Here is a 19,620-nt window from a genome sequence, read left to right as displayed (position 1 = left end):
CATCTTGCTTTTATTGTCAATTCTACTGATCTCCCCTTATTACAAAGGGAACTTCTCAAAGCTAGGACTGCTTTGTGCACCATGTCTGATGTTTTATTGGTGGTGTTTTCACCCTTTAATAAAATGGAAAACACTGAGTTCAAAATATCTAAAAAGTTGGCTGCATCTTGTGTCTAGGTAATCCCTACCTCTCTTTCCATGGAAATTTAGAGGAAAAGACAAGAAAGGAAATCTTAAAGTGTGAGTATTTAGACATACTAGAATTTCATAAATATTTTACAAACATCAATATATGATTTGATCAAATTTTGCCAGTTCATCAAGAAAAAACTGAAAAATTATTTAATTTTGGGACAATATACCTTTGAAATTCCTAGTGTTTTGATTAAAATGATATATCACATAAGGAAAGAAAAATACAAAGAAGATGATGTGGACTGACAACTTTTCGGATCTCTCTTTGCTTTCACTGTTTCTTGATACCAGAACATATCTTATTACAATATGTTCAATTTGTATGGCACAATTTGGATAGATATTTCTGGGTTTGCATAGGTATTTCTGGATTTGCTGTCCTGTACTCTGTGGACTAAGCTTTCAAGTAAATTTAAGAGCATTTTACTCAAGATTGAACTGTGTCCTATGAAGCTTTGAGAGCCCTGTTTGGATCTCTGGCCTTAATTGATGTCAGTCAAGAGAAACAAATCAGAGAAATGGGGATACTGGTTTGGAATCACTCAAATAATTATTTTTAAATTTGGACAGGGTGATTTTGTGAAAATTCACAGCCTATCCTATTAGAACTTTTTGTCTCATTTCTTGACAAATCCAGGGTTTTTAGTTAATCATGCCAAATACAATAATAAATATGATAATTTGGTATTATGAGACAGAATACAACATTTGAATAGATATTCCCCCATGGCATTTGAAAGATTTATGTAAAATGAAATAAGATAAAATGAAGAAATTTTCACAAAATATTTCATTCTGCAGATATAACTCCCCTTTAAAACATAATTGAATTCAGAGTTTAGACAAGCTAGTTCCTTTCATTTCCTTTTTTTTTTTTTCCTTTACTTGAGTAAAGTCTCATTAGGGGAAAAAACTTTCAGGTTGAGAAAGGTATCCTGATTTTTTTTTCTTCAACATATACTTTAATTCATAGTTTGATGAAAGTCCATTTACAAATCTTTGGGGACATATGGAAATTTTCCTCTGAAATAATTTTTAAAAATTTAAAGACGATGACCTCAAGCCAATCACAGCAGCAAGTCTTAGAATTAACCTACTTAAATAATTTTTTAAGCTTCAATTAGACAATTACCTAAGAATAATAAAGAAAATACTTCAGGAAAGTAGATCTAAAAATATCTTACATAAATAAGGTCCCTAAATTTGAAGGAAAGAAATAATACTAATACACATATTACCCTCTTCCCTTTAAGAATTAGAAACTACAAGATGACTAGGATGATAAATATATTTAAACACCTAGATTTGGTGTTACTTAACTTTGTGGGTCATGACCACACCTTAAATGTCAACCAGTAGAGGTCATCTGCAGATTACATGTAGAGAATGAGCTGGTCACTTCTATCTTGCACCTTTCCTTAAAATTTCTACTGGTCTTTAAAAATTTCAATTTTTCTCTTAAGGAAAAACTACAGGTACACACTTTCAGAATATTTAGAGGTTACATTAGATATACCATAATTTGAACTCTAGTGCATGCACATGTGTACCAAGGTCTGCATAGATGGGCACATAATTTTGTAGAAAGGATGTAGACCAGTATTAGAGGATACACAGTGAGGAGGAATGAATGAAATATAATGTATGGTATATGAAAGGTAATATAATTTAATACAGAGTTACAACTTAAGGACAAAGGCATAAATTGTCTTTGTGAGGTTAAATAATGTTTAACTTATGGTTTATTCATAAACTAACTTTGGAAAGCAGCGTAGAGATTAATTGAACTTTTCCATTAAATCTTTTATCATCCAGCAATTATACCTTTGCAGTTTTTAATCCATTCAAGTATCTTCAGGAGATATGTTACTACACTTGCATGTACCTTAATTCACTTCAACATTTACAAAATAACACTGACAAACAAAACAACAGAAAACACCCATAAATATTAATGAGTATCTTAACAAACATGACACTCAAGTAGTTGTCTTAGGATTGCTTTAAGTGACATTTTAATTCCATGTTCTCTGAAATCTTCATGTAAAAGAGAATTCTATTGATGGAAGATTCAGACACAGTTACATCAGCTATGACTGTGGTATCTTATATGTTAATATAATTTTGTGTATCCATTTTGCATAATATGCTACTCGGACAAAAATGCCAGGACGATTTGGAATGGCACATCCACGACCAGGAACAATGACACCAAGAACCATTCTCATTTTATGTTGTTCACAAACAAGTGGGCCACCATAATCTCCCTAGGAAGAAGACATGCAACAGTAACAACAACAAAAAAGTATTATTTTAGAAACAAAGTTAATAATTCATTAATATTTCCTATACAGATTTATATCTCAAATATGCACATATACAAGAAAAGACAATAGCTGCAACTGAGATACGAAGACATAAATAGATGTACTAGGCCAGTGGTCATCTTTCTATTGAATTACCCAAGTCAGACTGAGAGAAGTACAAAAGTTAAAAGTGTTCTATCATGTGGAGTATTCATTTAAGAATGACGTGTCTAGGGGCACCTGGGCGGCTCTTGATTTCAGCTCAGGTTGTGATCTCAGGGTCATGGGATCAAGCCCCACGTCAGGCTCCACACTCATCATGGAGTAGGCTTGTCCCTCTCCCTCTGCTCATCCCCCTGCTTGCACACTCTTTCTCTCAAATAAATAAATTAATTAATTAAATATTTAAAATATATTTAAAAAGAATGACTTGTCTTATACAACATATTCACTCATCTTTTAAAATGGTTTTCGTCTTTGTTGAATACAGATTGATTAACACAAAACAACTGATAGCTATTTAGAAGGTAGACTTTATATTTACTTTTATTTTCTTCTGATGTTCAAAATATGTTCAATATAGAAAATTTAGAAAATGTACAAAATACAAGAACTTTTGTACTCTACCTATAATCATAGAGTTTTAATGATTAAATTGCTTAAAATTTCCCTTATTTCTAAAGCTTTTTACTTTCCTTCCTTCAATCTTGTCCCCAGAAAGATTTTAGAAAATTAAATACACATCATAATTGATAAAATAATTCTATTTACTGTTTGGAAATTATGTTCTGGGGCATAAAAAAAGAATATTCCTGCATTTACTGTTGTATTTGTAGTTAATATAGTTATATTTATATATTTTTTATATCTCATACCCCCCTTTGTAGAAGGTAGCCTCTAATTTCATGGCATTTTTTATATGGTTACCCTGTTTTATCATCAGACACAGATAGATGATAGATGAAAGATGAATAGATTGATAGATTGATATGTGTGTATATTTTTATAAACATGTATATATTAATGCATATTATTATATATAATTATTACAAATATGCTGCATCATTTTCATGCACTATGTAGCCTTCTAAGATTGCAATGACTGGCTTTTGGCATCCTTGTGTGAAGAAGAGTGTTTGAGACTACCTTAATTTTCTCTTAATAGTGATGTGATGAGATAAAATGAAACTACTAAGGAATTTAGTTCTGAAACAGGTGTAAAGAAGAGCGCTATCAGCATTGTATGATGGGGAATATCAAGATGGGGGTGAAGCAGGAGATAAAACAGTCGGGAAAATAGGTTATTCTAAGAGACATATAAACTATGCCACATGAGTTAATAAATCTGATTTTTTAAAAATGCACCAGTGATTACTGATACAAACTCTTCATCAAAGCAATTCACTTTGGCAGACTTTCATCAAATGTGATTCTATTGCTATTATACAAACATTTGGGAGGTTTTCTTCAAGTGTTTAGATTTCAGTGGCTTCAGGGATTATATTACCTTGTTTTAAATATAAGTGATATTAAAAAAAAAATTCTGGAGGATAAATGCATTTTTGAGAAATGGCAGAATCAACTTAAAATTGTCCTTCAATATGGATAAAAATAACAAATATATGATAATGTAATAAATAATTCAATGCTAAAGTTAGGAATCTAACAATGTATAAATGATAAATCAGATCACAGGCAATTCTTGATGAGCGGTGGTTGAAGCATTTTTAGTAATGACAGTAGGGCTGGATAAGTGCATAGATTCTTAAATGATCTTGAAGATTGGGTTGAGCTCAAAACTTTGTGTTTTATTTTATTTTATTTTTTTTTTTTTTTTTTTTTTTAAAGATTTTATTTATTTATTTGAGAGAGAGAGAGCACATGAGAGGGGGGAGGGTCGGGAGGGTCAGAGGGAGAAGCAGACTCCCTGCCGAGCAGGGAGCCCGATGTGGGACTCGATCCAGGGACTCCAGGATCATGACCTGAGCCGAAGGCAGTCGCTTAACCAACTGAGCCACCCAGGCGCCCTCAAAACTTTGTGTTTTAAAGGACTCTTAGTGTAAGTAGGTAGCTAAGTAAGAAATAAATAAATAAATAGTAAATAAATAAATAAATTTCTCTTTCTCCTAGCAGATTTTCAGCTCTAATAATGAACAAAGTAATACTATTTACTAGGAAAACATCAAATTTGAAAGTGGTTTAAATGCATAACCTGTTTCTAACTATATCATTTTAAAGCAGTTGTTTAAACTCTTTTACTTATGAAACATATTTTTTTCAGGAATAGTATCTCAGACCAATATATATAGCACATGCATGGAAATACATATTTACACCCCATATATATTTTCCTACATTTCAAAAGATATTTCACTATTTATTGAACTCATTCCATGCCTTACCTCACATAGTATTCCCCAACTCCAAAGCTCCTAGGCTTGGAGACTGTGTCTCTTATATTCAAAATACATCTAAACACTCCAATCAAAAGACATAAGGTGACAGAATGGATAAAAAAGCATGACCCATGTATATGCTGCTTAGAAGAGAATTATTTCAGACCTAAAGACATATGCAGATTGGAAGTAAAGGGATGGAAAAACATTTATCATGCAAATGGAAGTGAAAAGAAAGCCAGGGGTAGCGATACTTATATCATACAAAATAGACTTTAAAACAAAGACTGTAACAAGAGATAAAGAAGGACACTATATAATCATACAGGGAATAATCCAGTAAGAAGATATAACAATTGTAAATATTTATGTACCCAACATGGGAGCACCCTGGTACATAAAGCAGCTAATAACAAACACAAAGGAAGTAATTGATAATAATGCAATAATAGTAGGAAAACTTTAAGACCCCACTTACATCAATGGATAAATCATCCAAACAGAAAATCAAAAAAGAAATAGTGACTTTGAATGATACAATGGACCAGATGGATTTTACAGGTATATTCAGAACATTCCATCCTAAAACAGCAGAATACACATTCTTTTCAATTACACATGTGACATTCTCCAGAATAGATCACATTTAAGGCCACAAGACAAGTCTCAACAAATTCAAAAAGATCAAAGTTGTACCATGCATGTTTTCCAACCGCAACACTATGAAACTGGAAATCAACCACAAGAAAAAATCTGGAAAGACCACAGATATATTTAGGTTAAATAACATGCTACTAAACAATGAATGGGTCAACCAAGAAATCAAAGAGAAAATAAAAAAATACATGGAGACTGAATATGAAAACCCAATGGTCTAAAATCTTTGGGATGCAACAAAAGCTGTTCTAAAAGGGAAATCTATAGCCATATAAATACCTCACAAAAATAAAAATCTCAAATAAACAACCTAACCTTACACCTAAAGGAGCTATGAAAAGAATAAACAAAACCCCAACCCATGGAATAATAAAGATTAGAACAGAAATAAACAAAAGAAACTAAACACACACACACACACAAAACAATAGAACAGATCAATGAAACTAGAAGCTGGCTCTTCGAAAAGATGAACACAATTAATAAACCTTTAGCCAGACTCATCATAGAGAGAGAGAGAGAGAGAGAGACAGAGAAAGATAGAAAGAGGAATCAAATAAAATCAGAAATGAAGAGGAGAAATAACATCTGACACTACAGAAATACAAACAATTATAAGAGAATATTATGAAAAATTATATGCCAACAAATTAGACAACCTAGAAAAAATGGATAAATTCCTAGAAATATATAACTTCCCAAAAGTGAATCAGGAAGAAATAGAAAATTTGAAAACAGACCAATTACCACCAATGAAATTAAATCAGTAGTAAAAAAAAAAAAAAAAAACTCCAACAAATAAAAGTCCAGGAGCAGAAGACTTCACCGGTGAATCCTACCAAAGATTTAAAAAAGAATTAATACTTATTTTCAAACAATTCCAACAAATAGAAGAGGAAGAAAAGCTTTCAAATTCATTCTATGAAGTCAGCATTACCTTGATATCAAAATCAGATAAAGACACTACAGAAAAAGAGAACTATAGGCCAATATCTCTGATGAACATAGATGCAGAAATCCTCAGCAAAATATTAGCAAACCAAATCCAACAATACATTTAAAAATCATTCACCATGACCAACTGAGATTTACTCCTAGGATATAAGGGTGTTTCAATATTTGCAAATCAATCAAAATGATACATCATATGAACAAGAGAATGGATAAAAACCATATGATTATTTCAATAGATACAGAGAAAACATTTGACAAAGTACAACATCTATTCATGATAAAAACCCTCAACAAAGTGGGTTTGGAGGGAACCTACCTCAACATCATATAGGCCATCTATGAAAAATCCATAGCTAATGTCATCCTCAATGGGGAAAAACTGAGAGCTTTTCCTATATTGTCAGGAATGAGACAGGGATGTCCACTCTCACCAATGTTATTTAAAATAGTACTGGAAGTCCTAGCTACAGCAGTCAGACACCAAAAAGAAAACAAATGCATCCGAGGAAGAAGTCAAACTTACACTATTTGCAGATGACATGATACTCTAAATAGAAAACCCTAAAGAATCCACCAAAAAACTACTAGAACTGAAAAATGAATTCAGTGAGGTCACAGGATACAAAATCAATGTATGGAAATCTATTGCATTTCCATATACAAATTATGTAGTAGAAAGAGAAATTAAGAAAACAATCCCATTTACAATTGCACCAAATATAGTAAAAGGAATAAACTGAACCAATGTAGTGAAAGACCTGTGTTCTGAAAACTATAAAACAATGATGAAAGAAATTGAAGATGACCCAGAGAAATGGAAAGATAGTCCATGTTTACAGACTGAGAGAACAAATATTGTTAAAATGTCCATGCTACACAGAGCAATCTATAGATTTAATGCAATCTCTATCAAAATATCAACAGCATTTTTTCACAGAACTAGAAAAAACAACCCTAAAATTTGTATGGAACCACAAAACACCCTGAATAGCCAAAGCAATTGAAAGAGAAGAACAAAACTGGAGGTATCACAATCCTAGATTTTAAGATATACTAGAAAGCTGTCATAATCAAAACTGTATGGTACTGGCAAAAAATAGACACATAGATCAATGGAACAGAATAGAAAATCCAGAAATAAGCCCACAATTATATAGTCAATTAATCTTCAATAAAGGAGGAAAGAAGATGCAATGGGAAAACGACAGTCTCTCCAACAAATGGTGTTGGGAAAACTGGATAACTACACGCAAAAGAATGAAACTGGACCACTTTCTTACATCATACACAAAAATAAATTCAAAATGGATTAAGGACATAAATGTGAGACTTGAAACCATAAAAATCATAGAAGAGAGCACAGACAGTAATTTCTCTGAAATAAGCCATAGCAATAATTTTTCCAGATATGTCTCTTGAGGTAAGGGAAACAAAAGCAAAAATAAACTACTGGGACTACATCAAACATCAAAATAAAAAGTTTCTGCACAGTGAAGGAAACAGTCAACAGTGAAGGAAACAGTCAACTAAAAGGCTATCTAATGAATGGGAGAAGATATTTGCAAATGACATATCTGATGAAGGGTTAACATCCGAAATATATAAAGCTTATATAAGTCAACACCCAAAAAATGAATAATTTCCCAATTGAAAAATGGTGAAAAGATATGAACAAATATTTCTTCAAAAATACACAGATGGCCAACAGACACATGAAAAGATTCTCAACATCACTCATCATCAGGGAAATGCAAATCAAAAGCACAATGAGATATCATCTCATACCTGTTAGAATGACTAAAATTAAAAACACTAGAAACAGCAAGTATTGGCCAGGGTGTGGAGAAACAAGGAACCCTCTTGCGCTATCGATGAGAATGCAAACTGGTACAACTACTGCAGAAGACAGTATGGAGTTTCCTCAAAAAATTAAAAATAGAGCTACTGTATAATCCAGTAATTCCACTACTGGGTATTCAACCAAGAAATATGAAAACACTAATTCGAAAAGATATGTCCCCTATGTTTACTGCAGCATTACTTACAATAGCTAAATTATGGAAGCAGCTCAAGTGTCCATCAATAGATGAAAGGATAAAGATCTGATATATAGACACACACACACACACACACACACAGGAATATTACTCAGCCATAAAAAGAATGAAATCTTGCCATTTGCAGCAACATGGATGAATCTAGAGAGTATAATGCTAGTGGAATAAGTCAGTCAGAGAAAGACAAATACCATATGATTTCACTCATATGTGGAATTTGGGAAACAAAACAAAGAAAAAAAAGACAAACCAAAAAAATAGAATCTTAACAATAGAGAACATACTGATGGTTACCAGAGGGGAGGTGGGTGGGAGGAGGGGCGAAATAGGTGAAGGGGATTAAGAGTACATGATGAGCATTGAGTAATGTATAGAATTTTTGAATCACTATATTGTATAGCATAAACTGATATAACACTTTATGTTAACCACACTGGAATTAAAATTTTTAATAAAAATGTCCTCAACTTCAGGAATAATTTTAAAAGCACAAAATATGCATACAAATAAATAGATAAAATTTAAAATATAAAAAAAATACATATAAAATAATGGTTTAACAGCTTGTCTATGTAAAATAGGGATTGGAATACTGCCAAGTTGAAAGAACAGTTGCCTAACAAATGAAAATGTTCAAGCTCTTAAAGTCACCAACTTCGACCTTTTGGTTTTTGAAAATAGAATTTGTTTAAACCACACACACACACACACACACACACACACACACACCACACACACTGGCTTAACCAAAAACACATTTAAAAGTTTAAAACCAGACATAGAGTTCATTTAGGGAGAATTTGGGAAGATCAGATAACTTTAGAAAACAGAAAAATGTAAGCTATTGTATCAAACTGCATACTGGATACTTTTAATTTGAACAGCTTTCCATTAGAGTTCTGGTGTATTCATTTATTGCTTTTTTGAGACAAATATCATCATAGTTTGCTGACAATGAAACATGGATTTTCTTACTGTTTAGTTAAAATAAGTGTACAAGGATAATGAAGGGGGTTATCTTTCCCAATTTCTCTCTCTCAGAACAAGTTGGTAGACAATGATTTTTATTTGAGAAAAATGGACCAAAAAGAAACAAAAAAGAAACATAAGAAACTATGATATTTATTATATACTTATTTTTTTTAAAGATTTTATTTATTTTTTTGACAGAGAGAGACATAGCGAGAGCAGGAACACAAGCAGGGGGAGTGGGAGAGGGAGAAGCAGGCTTCCTGCGGAGCAGGGAGCCTGATGTGGGACTCGATCCCAGGACCCTGGGATCATGACCTGAGCCGAAGGCAGACGCTTAACGACTGAGCCACCCAGGCACCCCTATTATATACTTATTTTTAAAAAATGTTCTTTTTACCTCACATGGTCCTGATACAATATTTTCAGCTCCAGCACATATTTCAGACTCGTTCAGAGTCACCTTCCCTTGATGGTATTGGCTGCATTTCTCATTTCCCATAATATAGAGATGTGCTACTCGTAATAGACCGTCAGAGGTGATGGCTGGAATGGGGTAAAAAATGTACAGTTAATGAGCACAGGATAAGCTGAGAAAAATAAGAGACAAATAGAATTGTTTTAAATAAAATAAGTATGATATTGCCTTATCATCTTAAAAATAGCTTACATCCAGTATAACCCCAGCCATAAACACTGCAAGTGGTTTTTTCAGGAATGGTGCATCCATAATTAGGTAAATCAATTGTACTAACAAAATCATCCAGGACAGCAGGCCTGAAAATAGAAAATACAATGGTAAATACCCTTGATTGAATTCAACACAAAATTAACAAATTAAAATTTAGTGTTAATTTTTAATATGAGATTAAGAGAGAATAAACAGTCTTGTTTCTTAAGAAAAAGGGAATGTCTAATATATAATGTATGTAGTAGAGGTAGGAGTAGGTAGAGAGAAAGGAGTCACTTACTTGCTAATATTACCTGCTAAATGGTCACTGCTTTTTTTTTAATTCATTATTTTACCTATTAAAGTTATCAAATGATCATTCACTAAGTTTTGGTTTTAGAGCAGGCTGATCAGGCTGTTGGTCAAACTTCATTTATTAATTTTTGAAAATTTTGAAGATGACTCTCTTTGTCTCTACACACACACACATATATGACATGTGACATGATTTTTTTTTTAAAGATTTTATTTATTTATTTGACAGAGAGACACAGTGAGAGAGGGAACACAAGCAGGGGGAGTGGGAGAGGGAGAAGCAGGCTTCCCGCTGAGCAGGGAGCCTGATGTGGGGCTCGATCCCAGGACCCTGGGATCATGACCTGAGCCGAAGGCAGACACTTAACTGACTGAGGCACCCAGGCGCCCCAACATGTGACATATGCTTTTATAATAAATTAACCTAAAAGAGAGAGAATAGCCACATAGCTGAAGAAAAAGCTTCACCAATTCCATTGTAGGTTAAAAAGGCAAAACATTCTCAAGCAACTAACCTAGCAAGCTTCAGTAATACCAGATCTGATCCTTCAGGCCCATACACCAGCTGGGAAACATTTAGAACCTGTTTGCGTTTCTCGTCACCTCTTCCATGGACATCATGAATCCCAAGCCAAGCTTCATAATCTTTCAAGTCTTTGTTTCTAAGTAAAAAATTGAAATGTAAAATATAATTTTAAATTGGGTAATATTGTTCAAACGTATTATTATTTTAGCTTATAAGGGCAGATAAATAACTTAAATTTAAAATTTGAATCAAAGTATAATAAAGAGCAACATATTTGTTATCAGAGATTCTGAAAGCTACAAGCACACATAAGCAAAAAAGAGCTTTTAAGAGCTATTTAAGAAAAAAAAAAACCTTTTGATTATGCTTAAGAGTAAATCACATGTGAAAAATTCTCAGGTAAAGTACATTACATGAATTATAATTTTCTTCAGATTTTCCTTCTTAGTTTTGTATATGTTTGGTTTATCAATGAGGATTGAAAATTTATACTAACAAAATCAATGACCCTGATGAGAATCAGGAAGTAAGCTTACAAATGCTGCCTCCTTAACTTTCCTTAGGCTAATTCTCATTAAAAATTATTCCCATGATGATTTTGAGGCCGGATTTACATAAGAAAGGAGGAGTGAGATTTGAGATAAATTTGTTGATAATTCAGAAAAGAATTTCTATCTAGACATATAGCATGCAAGGAAGAGGTTGAGGAAGAATTATTTACATAATTCTAGCAAAATTTCCCCCCAAATGAGAGTAATGCCGATTGTGGAAAGAAGTGAACAGAAGCAGTATCCAGTCATATATATCAATTAAGTCAAATTAAGCTTTGTGAGCTAAATCTGAAGAAAGAAATTAATTTGTTCATCCCTTGTTGGTGAATCTGTTAAATGAATACACATTCTAAGCCTAAAAGCTAAATGGAAGCCCTACATATTTTTAAGTGCTCAAAACAAATATTGGTTTCAGAAACACTTACCGAGAAGGGAAACATTGTCTTGCAGTAAGAATCCAACTTTCCTTTATCAATGATCCTCCACAGATATGTTTATTTCTATGAGAAAGAGGAAAGAGAAACAACATCTGTGTGGAAAGGGTGCCTGCCAATTAATGCAAAACCTATGGCTCCATTTGTTAAAAAATAAATCATTTGAGGGGAAAATACAGAAATTAACTAGAATAAAATGAGTAATCCTTTGGAAAGATATTTGATGATTGTAGCACTAGCATTTTTTTCATAATGTGATTACAATTTTAGGAAAATAACTTTATTTTTGTATAAGGAGCCCTGTCACTACACACCAACATCCATTGCCAACATACATGTTCACGTGTGTGTGTCTTTATCCTTGGGAGAACAAGTATGTACTACAAAAATAGAATTTTAAAATAAACAAAAAACCCCACAAAAGAACAACAAAAACAACGTAGACCTCTTTAAATTCAGTGTCTGATTGTAAAAATGCAAATTTGAGTTTTTACCTAAACCGTGAAAACTATCTGATGGTAGTAATATATATTTGTACACTATTCCCTTCTTTCATTACCATTATTTCTTTTTGATACATTAGAACATCGCTGAGTTTGAGTAAATTTGTTCAGCTTAAAACAAGCAATAGAACATTTCACTTATAAAATGAAAACAATTTTGTAAGACATCATCTAGGAAATTATAAAATATTTGTAGAGAATAAAAAACACTAGTACATTTATTTGATGATATCCTAAATCTGTAGATGCATTATTTTTTTGGCAGAGAAATGGAAAAAGCACAACTTTTCACAATTTACATTTCCAAAGAATACAGATGTTCAGTGCTTCAGAGGGTAATAGAAGAAGGTTCCCAGACTAAGACCACAATTATTTATGGCCTGTACCACAGAGGAAGATGAGAGTATATATTGAGTTTTAATTTCTGTTCCTCTCAGTATGTGTTTTGGAAGAATAACTCAACAGCTGTTTTTACTGAGGACTTGGATTTAAAAGAAAAATATATTTATCTAAAAGTTTATACTACTCTAATCTGATGAAAAAGAGTTTCACCTGCTCCTCTAAGGATGGAGACTTCCAAAGGAGTATTCTTATACATTCTCCCATGGGTAATAATAAATTTAGAAGTATATGCCCCTTTTTTTCCCTGGAGTTATGAGATTTGCAAAGAATCACTAATTCATTCGGATATGTGGATTCCTGAAACATTTTCTTTCATAAAGAAAATGAATCACTCTTCCCCCAAAATTGGCAGCCTTTATTAAATCTTTTATATTTCATAATTGGCTGTAATATTCTGGTGAGTTTCACAACTCTGTTTCAGTACTACACATCTAGGACAGCTACACTAATTTGTAACATAAATATTTGTAAATTTTGATGGGTTACTCCTTGCAAGAAGGATATATTAAAAGAACTTTAGGCCATCTTCTACTTGGTATCTGAAGTTTTATGTATATTTATATCAAAGGATATAAATTCCATGCTTCCTAACAAATTGGCTTATTCATAAAAGAACTTTGGTTTCAAGTTGTGTTTATTCTATTTTAATGTCACTGTGATTTAACTGTAGCAAAAGATGTACTTTCTTCCTCTACTCTAGGAAGTTAGAGGTAAAGGAACAAAAAGGGTCTCCAAAAAGAGGAGATATTCGAGTTAGTATTCGAAGAATGAGAAGGATTTTCCAGGCTCAGAATATGGAGGAAGAAAGCTACAACATTTAGTGGGAACAAGAGCTTAAACATTTGGAAGGAGAAACATGGGGTGTCTTAAAAACAAGGGAAGATGTGGCTAGAATTCAGGTGCATTTTGGGGTAGGTTGTATGATGAGGTTCCAATAGAGACAGATACAAAGATACTTTAACATTCTGATTACCATATGACATAATATATGTAGTACATAGGAAGTTGTAAGATCAGATTTTAAGTTAACTCCTATTTTCAATATTTAACTCTTCCAACATAATTACTAATCTTAGTTTTTTATGAGTATATTGTGCACAATGATTTTACTGAGAACATATCTTTGATCCTTAAGAGCATTTAAAAATAGACATGTCAAGAATTTTTTTTATCCATACTGAATAGTATAATAGCAAGGCTAGTCAACTATCAATATAATTTGTTAATCTTTTTTTAAATGATAAAATATTCTAGAACTTATAATTATTGTTATTTTCATTAGAATTACAATGACAAAATTTAGAAATTAAAAGCAGATGTAAAGTTTCTGATATGATTATGCATAGGCATGTTAAAAAATAAAGTCATAATATCCTAGATTAGGAAAATAATTACATGTGTGTTACAACTACTACAGTGATATCAAGGTATAAGTAGGTTCTCTGTGTAGTTGTGTTTTCTCAATCACTCTGAAGCGTCACTTGTAATCAGAGACAGTGCCAACACCTGTGGGACCTCCATGACCATTTAAAAAGGCACTATCTCTGAAGGCACAAATTGTAAAATACAGGGCTGTTTGGCAAGGAGAATATGGTCAGTCTCCTTTTGTGTCCCGCTCAAATGGGGGCCTGTGTGGATGGCACAACCATCCTGTTGGGAATATGACTTTTGCAAATAATTCAGATACATTCTATTTGTGTCTATTAATAATTACCTGTATTTCAAACTAACCATCCATCCTACATTAGTTCGCGTTGGAATTCCATTTACAACTCGTAATTGTTTTGTTTTGGCACAAGATATTACAGGATCTAAAAAGAGGACCAAAGATAAATAACACTTTGACAAAACATTTTGAAATAATCAATGCCTCTCAGTTTTCTTAAAACAATGATAATTAAAGAATTGTAAATGTAATGTAAAATGTAACTACTGTAATTTTGTCAGAAAAACATTTGGGGGGGAAAGAAGGTAAGTATTAAGACTGGAGTGTCAAATCAGGTCTAAAATGTTTGCTGTACTCATCTAAGGAGACAAGTAACATAGAAAAATGAATCAACTCAAGGTATTTCAATATAAAATGAAACAATGTTATTTATAGTAGTTATTTCTAAATGTCAATGGAAATCAATAACCTCAATTAAAAAAAACTATGTTTTTTATTATGTCTGAATTTTTATGATAAGAATATAGAGCCATTTTGAAACAGATTACCAACATTGTATTTATTGAAATTGTATCCAGATGACATAATTGTTATATCCAAATCATTATATCCAAATGACACAATACCAAATTCTTTGGAGTCAACTTTTTCCTGACTCTTCTCCGTATTCCTTGCCTTATCCTTTCTTTTTTTTTTAATTTTATTTTATTATGTTACGTTAATCACCATACATTACATCACTAGTGTTTTTAACTTCCCTTTTTTTATTTATTTTTTAAATTTTATTATGTTAATCACCATACATTACATCATTAGTTTTTGATGTAGTGTTCAATGATTCATTGTTTGCATATAACACCCAGTACTCCATTCAATACGTGCCCTCTTTAATACCCATCACTGGGCTAACCCATACCCCCACCTCCCTCCCCTCTAGAACCCTCGGTTTGTTTCTCGGAGCCCATAGTCTTTCATGGTTCGTCTCCCCCTCCGATTTCCCACCCTTCATTTTTCCCTTCCTACTATCTTCTTTCTTTTCTTTTTTTTAACACATAATGTATTCTTTGTTTCAGAGTTACAGGTCTGTGATTCATCAGTTTTACACAATTCACAGCGCTCACCATAGCACATACCCTCCCCAATGTCTATCACCCAGCCACCCAATCCCTCCCACCCCCCACCACTCCTGCCTTATCCTTTCTACTCCTGTGCATGGTCTAAAATTTCCATTTGCTTCTTCAGCCTGGGACACAGCAGGTGGTCTCTTAAGTCAAAACACTTGAGTATCTTCCTTCAGCCCAAGGAGTATGTGAAAATCAAAAACAAGCAGCTCCAAAAAGATTTTCTTAAATTGAGGATTCACTGAACTTCTCAGTTTGTATCATCTTTTACTTAGTGGATCATTTAAAGAGCCTTAAAGATAAAGCAGGATAGACACACTGCATAACTTTCAGACCTTCTGATTTTATTCTTTCTAACTTTGGCATCCTGATTTAACTTAAAGGATGGTGAATATCCATTACATACATTTTGCCCAAAATTACAAACAAGGTAAATGCTCTTTTCAAAGTTAAATATAACATCTTGTATTTTCTGAGAATTGAATTTTGATATTCAGTATGTAGCTGCCTTTGTAACCTCTTTTACACATGCACATAGAAAAAAATTAATAAAAACAAAAATTAACTTATTTTTATGATAGAAGTTAATATAGTGATATTTTTCCATGAAGAAAATGATGACATCATTTCTGACATGTAGAGAGTCAAATATATATTTTAAAAGATTACTTACGGTCTAAATTGACTATTGTAGGTGTGGTATCACCTTCACCTGTAAAAATAATATATATATTATTTTTACACAATTCATACATACATATTTCTGTTATGTAGAACCAAAGCTATATACTGAAATGCAAATGCCCATGAATTGGATAACTCACTAAAATTCGTGACATTTTATTTAAAGATAAAACGTAATAGTATGCTTTTAGTAATTACATATCACTCTTACTGGGCAGTAATGAAGGTACATGCCTCCTGGTAGTGGATAAAGTGAGGAAAGCCCTATTTTATGACTCTGGAGGCTCCCAGGTGTGTGATTTGATGAGTGTGTTGGCAGTTTGGACTACACTGCTGACCTCAAGAAGCTGTATCATTCTGCCAAGATGCCTAACATGGCAATGAACAATCCATTGAATAGCACTAATGCTTATTATAGTTTGCTTGGGCCATTCGTATAGATAGACTGTTTTTCACTCTAATTTGGGTGCTTTGTATTTTTTCTGAAAATCACTTTTACTTTTTAACATGGTTGAGGATAACTGAAACATCACATGTTTCAGAAAACTCTTCAAGAATTCTAGTAGATAGAAATCAATGTCACTAAGGAAAAAGAGGGATAACAAAATATAATTATGTTTTGTTAGAATATTTCAAATATTTTTTTTTCCACACTGTCATTAAAAAAAAGTATAGAAAAAAGAAAACTGGGAACTGCTAGTTAATTCTAACTAAAACCTCATAACTTACACTTTTCATAACTTCCCTACTGGGGTTTAATGGCTGCAAAGAGAAAAGCTTGGAAGATGCTAGGATTTAAAAATACTTAGGCAATAATGAATGAGGCATAGGACATTTCCTGGAGTTTAATGTCTGACTATTCAGAATTGATGGCATAGAGTTTAGTCAGGCACTGTTTAGACCCAGGTGGTTGTTAATCCCTGGAAATGCGCTGAGCTCCAATAAACTGGCAACAAAACAATAATGGCATATGGATTCCTTTGTAATACATGCAAATTTGATTGTTTTTTATGGAGGACCTCATGAGAATTAATATATGCTAAAGGGTTTTTATTTATGTTCATTTTCCAGATCTAGATATTTTAAATGAATAAGGGTAAAGGCAAACATATAAATTTCATTATTTCCCTTTCCCTTTAGCTTAGCCTGGGGGAGGGTTTTGTTTTAGAGTCAGCTGAGGTCAGTGTTTTAACTCATAGTACAAATTAGGATTGAGGCCAACTGTGGTCATTAAAACATCAAGGATATTGGTTTTTCCACTGAAATCAATTACTTGAAAATTCTAAAATTAAAAACTAGGTATTTATTCCTTCTGGTATTGTGATGAAAAAGACTAGACCTCTCTATCCTTAATTGTATTTCAAGTTTTCAATTTCTAAACATCAAGTTAATAGGTCAACAAAATAGTTCATTATTGTAATTTACTGCAGTATTTAAATTTAAAAAATATAGATACTGTTTATTTGGGACTTTGATAATTTATAGTTATTTTATACTTATTTTTCCTTTAAACCAATATTTCTCAAACTTTAGAATAAGCTGAAATATCACTTAAAATCAGATTTCTAGAGATTCTGACTTGGTGGCTAGATTATGAGTTTTTAAAAAGCATTCTAGTTTCTTCTGTTGCACACTTTGAGCCCAACTTGGAGAAACTGCACTCTAGGACTTGACCATTTTACCATCAAATGCTATTCTTACTTCTTTTTGTTCCACCACAGTACTAAAATCTGAAATTTATATATGATACAAATCTTCAGTATTGATTCAACTTAAATTTGAAGGGAAACATGTCAATAATAAAAGTTTTACCTATGGAATAGTAGGTAAATATGTGTGTGGGGGGGTGTTTATATGTCCTCAGAACCAAATATGAGTTCTTACTGAAAAAACTTTCTTTAATGTATTCTTTTTTTTTTTAATTTTTTTATTGTTATGTTAATCCCCATACATTACATCATTAGTTTTAGATATAGTGTTCCATGATTCATTGTTTGTGCATAACACCCAGTGCTCCATGCAGAACGTGCCCTCCTCAATACCCATCACCAGGCTAACCCATCCTCCCACCCCCCTCCCCTCTAGAACCCTCAGTTTGTTTTTCAGAGTCCATCGTCTCTCATGGTTCTTCTCCCCCTTCTTTAATGTATTCTTAAAGTTTCAACCAAATTCAAAACCTTATGGACATCACATATTTCTCCAGGCAGATATCTATGTTCCCATTTTCATTATGTAATTTAATATGAATATATATTTGTTAAATTATTATAGTTACATAAATGTCTCTACACTGAGAACTAACCGAAAGAAAAAAAATATTGTTTACATTGCTGTATACTTAGCATGTTCTAATATAGGGCTTTGCACACAATAGCAACTCAATTTAAAATTATTAATAAATGAATAAACAATACAAACTGAGATAGAAGTTAAGTTGTCCAAGGCACTTACAGTGAGAGAACTGAAATTCTTAACCTGGAAGTTGGAGTTGAAGCTCTTAACCACTACACTCTAAATACTTAATACTGAAGATTTTTCTAAGATCTACAAAGTATGTATGTGTAGAGATTAATATATAGGCACTTCTATAATTTTATTTTTACATATCTGATAATTTTAAAATGTGTGCTAATACTCTGTAAGCATTTTTTAAAAAGAAATAAAAACTTTTGTATGATTTGTAATACAAATGTACAGTGTGAAAATGATTTATACAGTCTCTGCAGTTAAGTAAATAAGAACTCAAATCCTCTAAAGATAAATTTTATTAGCCTTTCACCAGCAGGAAAATGTAAATAAATCCTGGTTATAAATATTAGTTAGAAAAATGACAGTATAAAAATATTTATTGATATTAATGTTCCGAATATATTGAAATAAAAATGAGTTATCTGCAATAGCATTTAATCAAATACTAGCGACACTCTGAAGTCTTCCAATAGCACATTACTAACTTTTAGTTTTAAAATGTTAGTTGAAAATATGTTTAGAAAACATTTAAATTATTAGAGTCCTTTGTCAGGTTTATAAACCAAATCACAGTTCCCTGAGAGTCTACAGGAGCATTTTACTCTTCACTGTGTCTACGTGCAGTAGAACTGTCTTAGAAGCCTGACTTCTTTCCTTCTTCCTAGACCATTGGATATTTTATTAGCCTCCATTATTCTTAATCATAGAGACTTCACAAAAAGGTACCATCAGGTAAAGCTAATAT

General features: G+C 32.4%; 1 protein-coding gene across 4 annotated transcripts in view; it reads right to left on the bottom strand.

Moving 5' to 3' along the window:
• Positions 1-1,134: 1,134 nt before the first annotated feature.
• Positions 1,135-19,620, bottom strand: part of HGF (hepatocyte growth factor) — a 76,640-nt gene continuing 58,154 nt past the window's right edge. For 3 of the 4 annotated variants that reach the window (XM_032402281.1, XM_032402280.1, XM_032402279.1), the window contains 7 exons: positions 16,396-16,434; positions 14,650-14,746; positions 12,022-12,096; positions 11,035-11,181; positions 10,205-10,311; positions 9,935-10,080; positions 1,135-2,462 (listed from right to left, as the gene is read on the bottom strand). In XM_032402281.1, the coding sequence (XP_032258172.1) occupies positions 2,286-2,462; positions 9,935-10,080; positions 10,205-10,311; positions 11,035-11,181; positions 12,022-12,096; positions 14,650-14,746; positions 16,396-16,434 (788 nt within the window). In that variant the 3' untranslated portion in view covers positions 1,135-2,285. The remainder of the gene's footprint in view (positions 2,463-9,934; positions 10,081-10,204; positions 10,312-11,034; positions 11,182-12,021; positions 12,097-14,649; positions 14,747-16,395; positions 16,435-19,620) is intronic. The other variant, XM_032402282.1, reaches the window with a different exon arrangement.

This window comes from Phoca vitulina, unplaced genomic scaffold (assembly GCF_004348235.1).
Source record: "Phoca vitulina isolate PV1807 unplaced genomic scaffold, GSC_HSeal_1.0 scaffold4, whole genome shotgun sequence".
NCBI classification, from domain to species: Eukaryota; Metazoa; Chordata; class Mammalia; order Carnivora; family Phocidae; genus Phoca; species Phoca vitulina.
The sequence above is the reverse complement of the archived record's forward strand: the minus strand, read 5'-3'. Positions and strand labels throughout refer to the sequence as shown.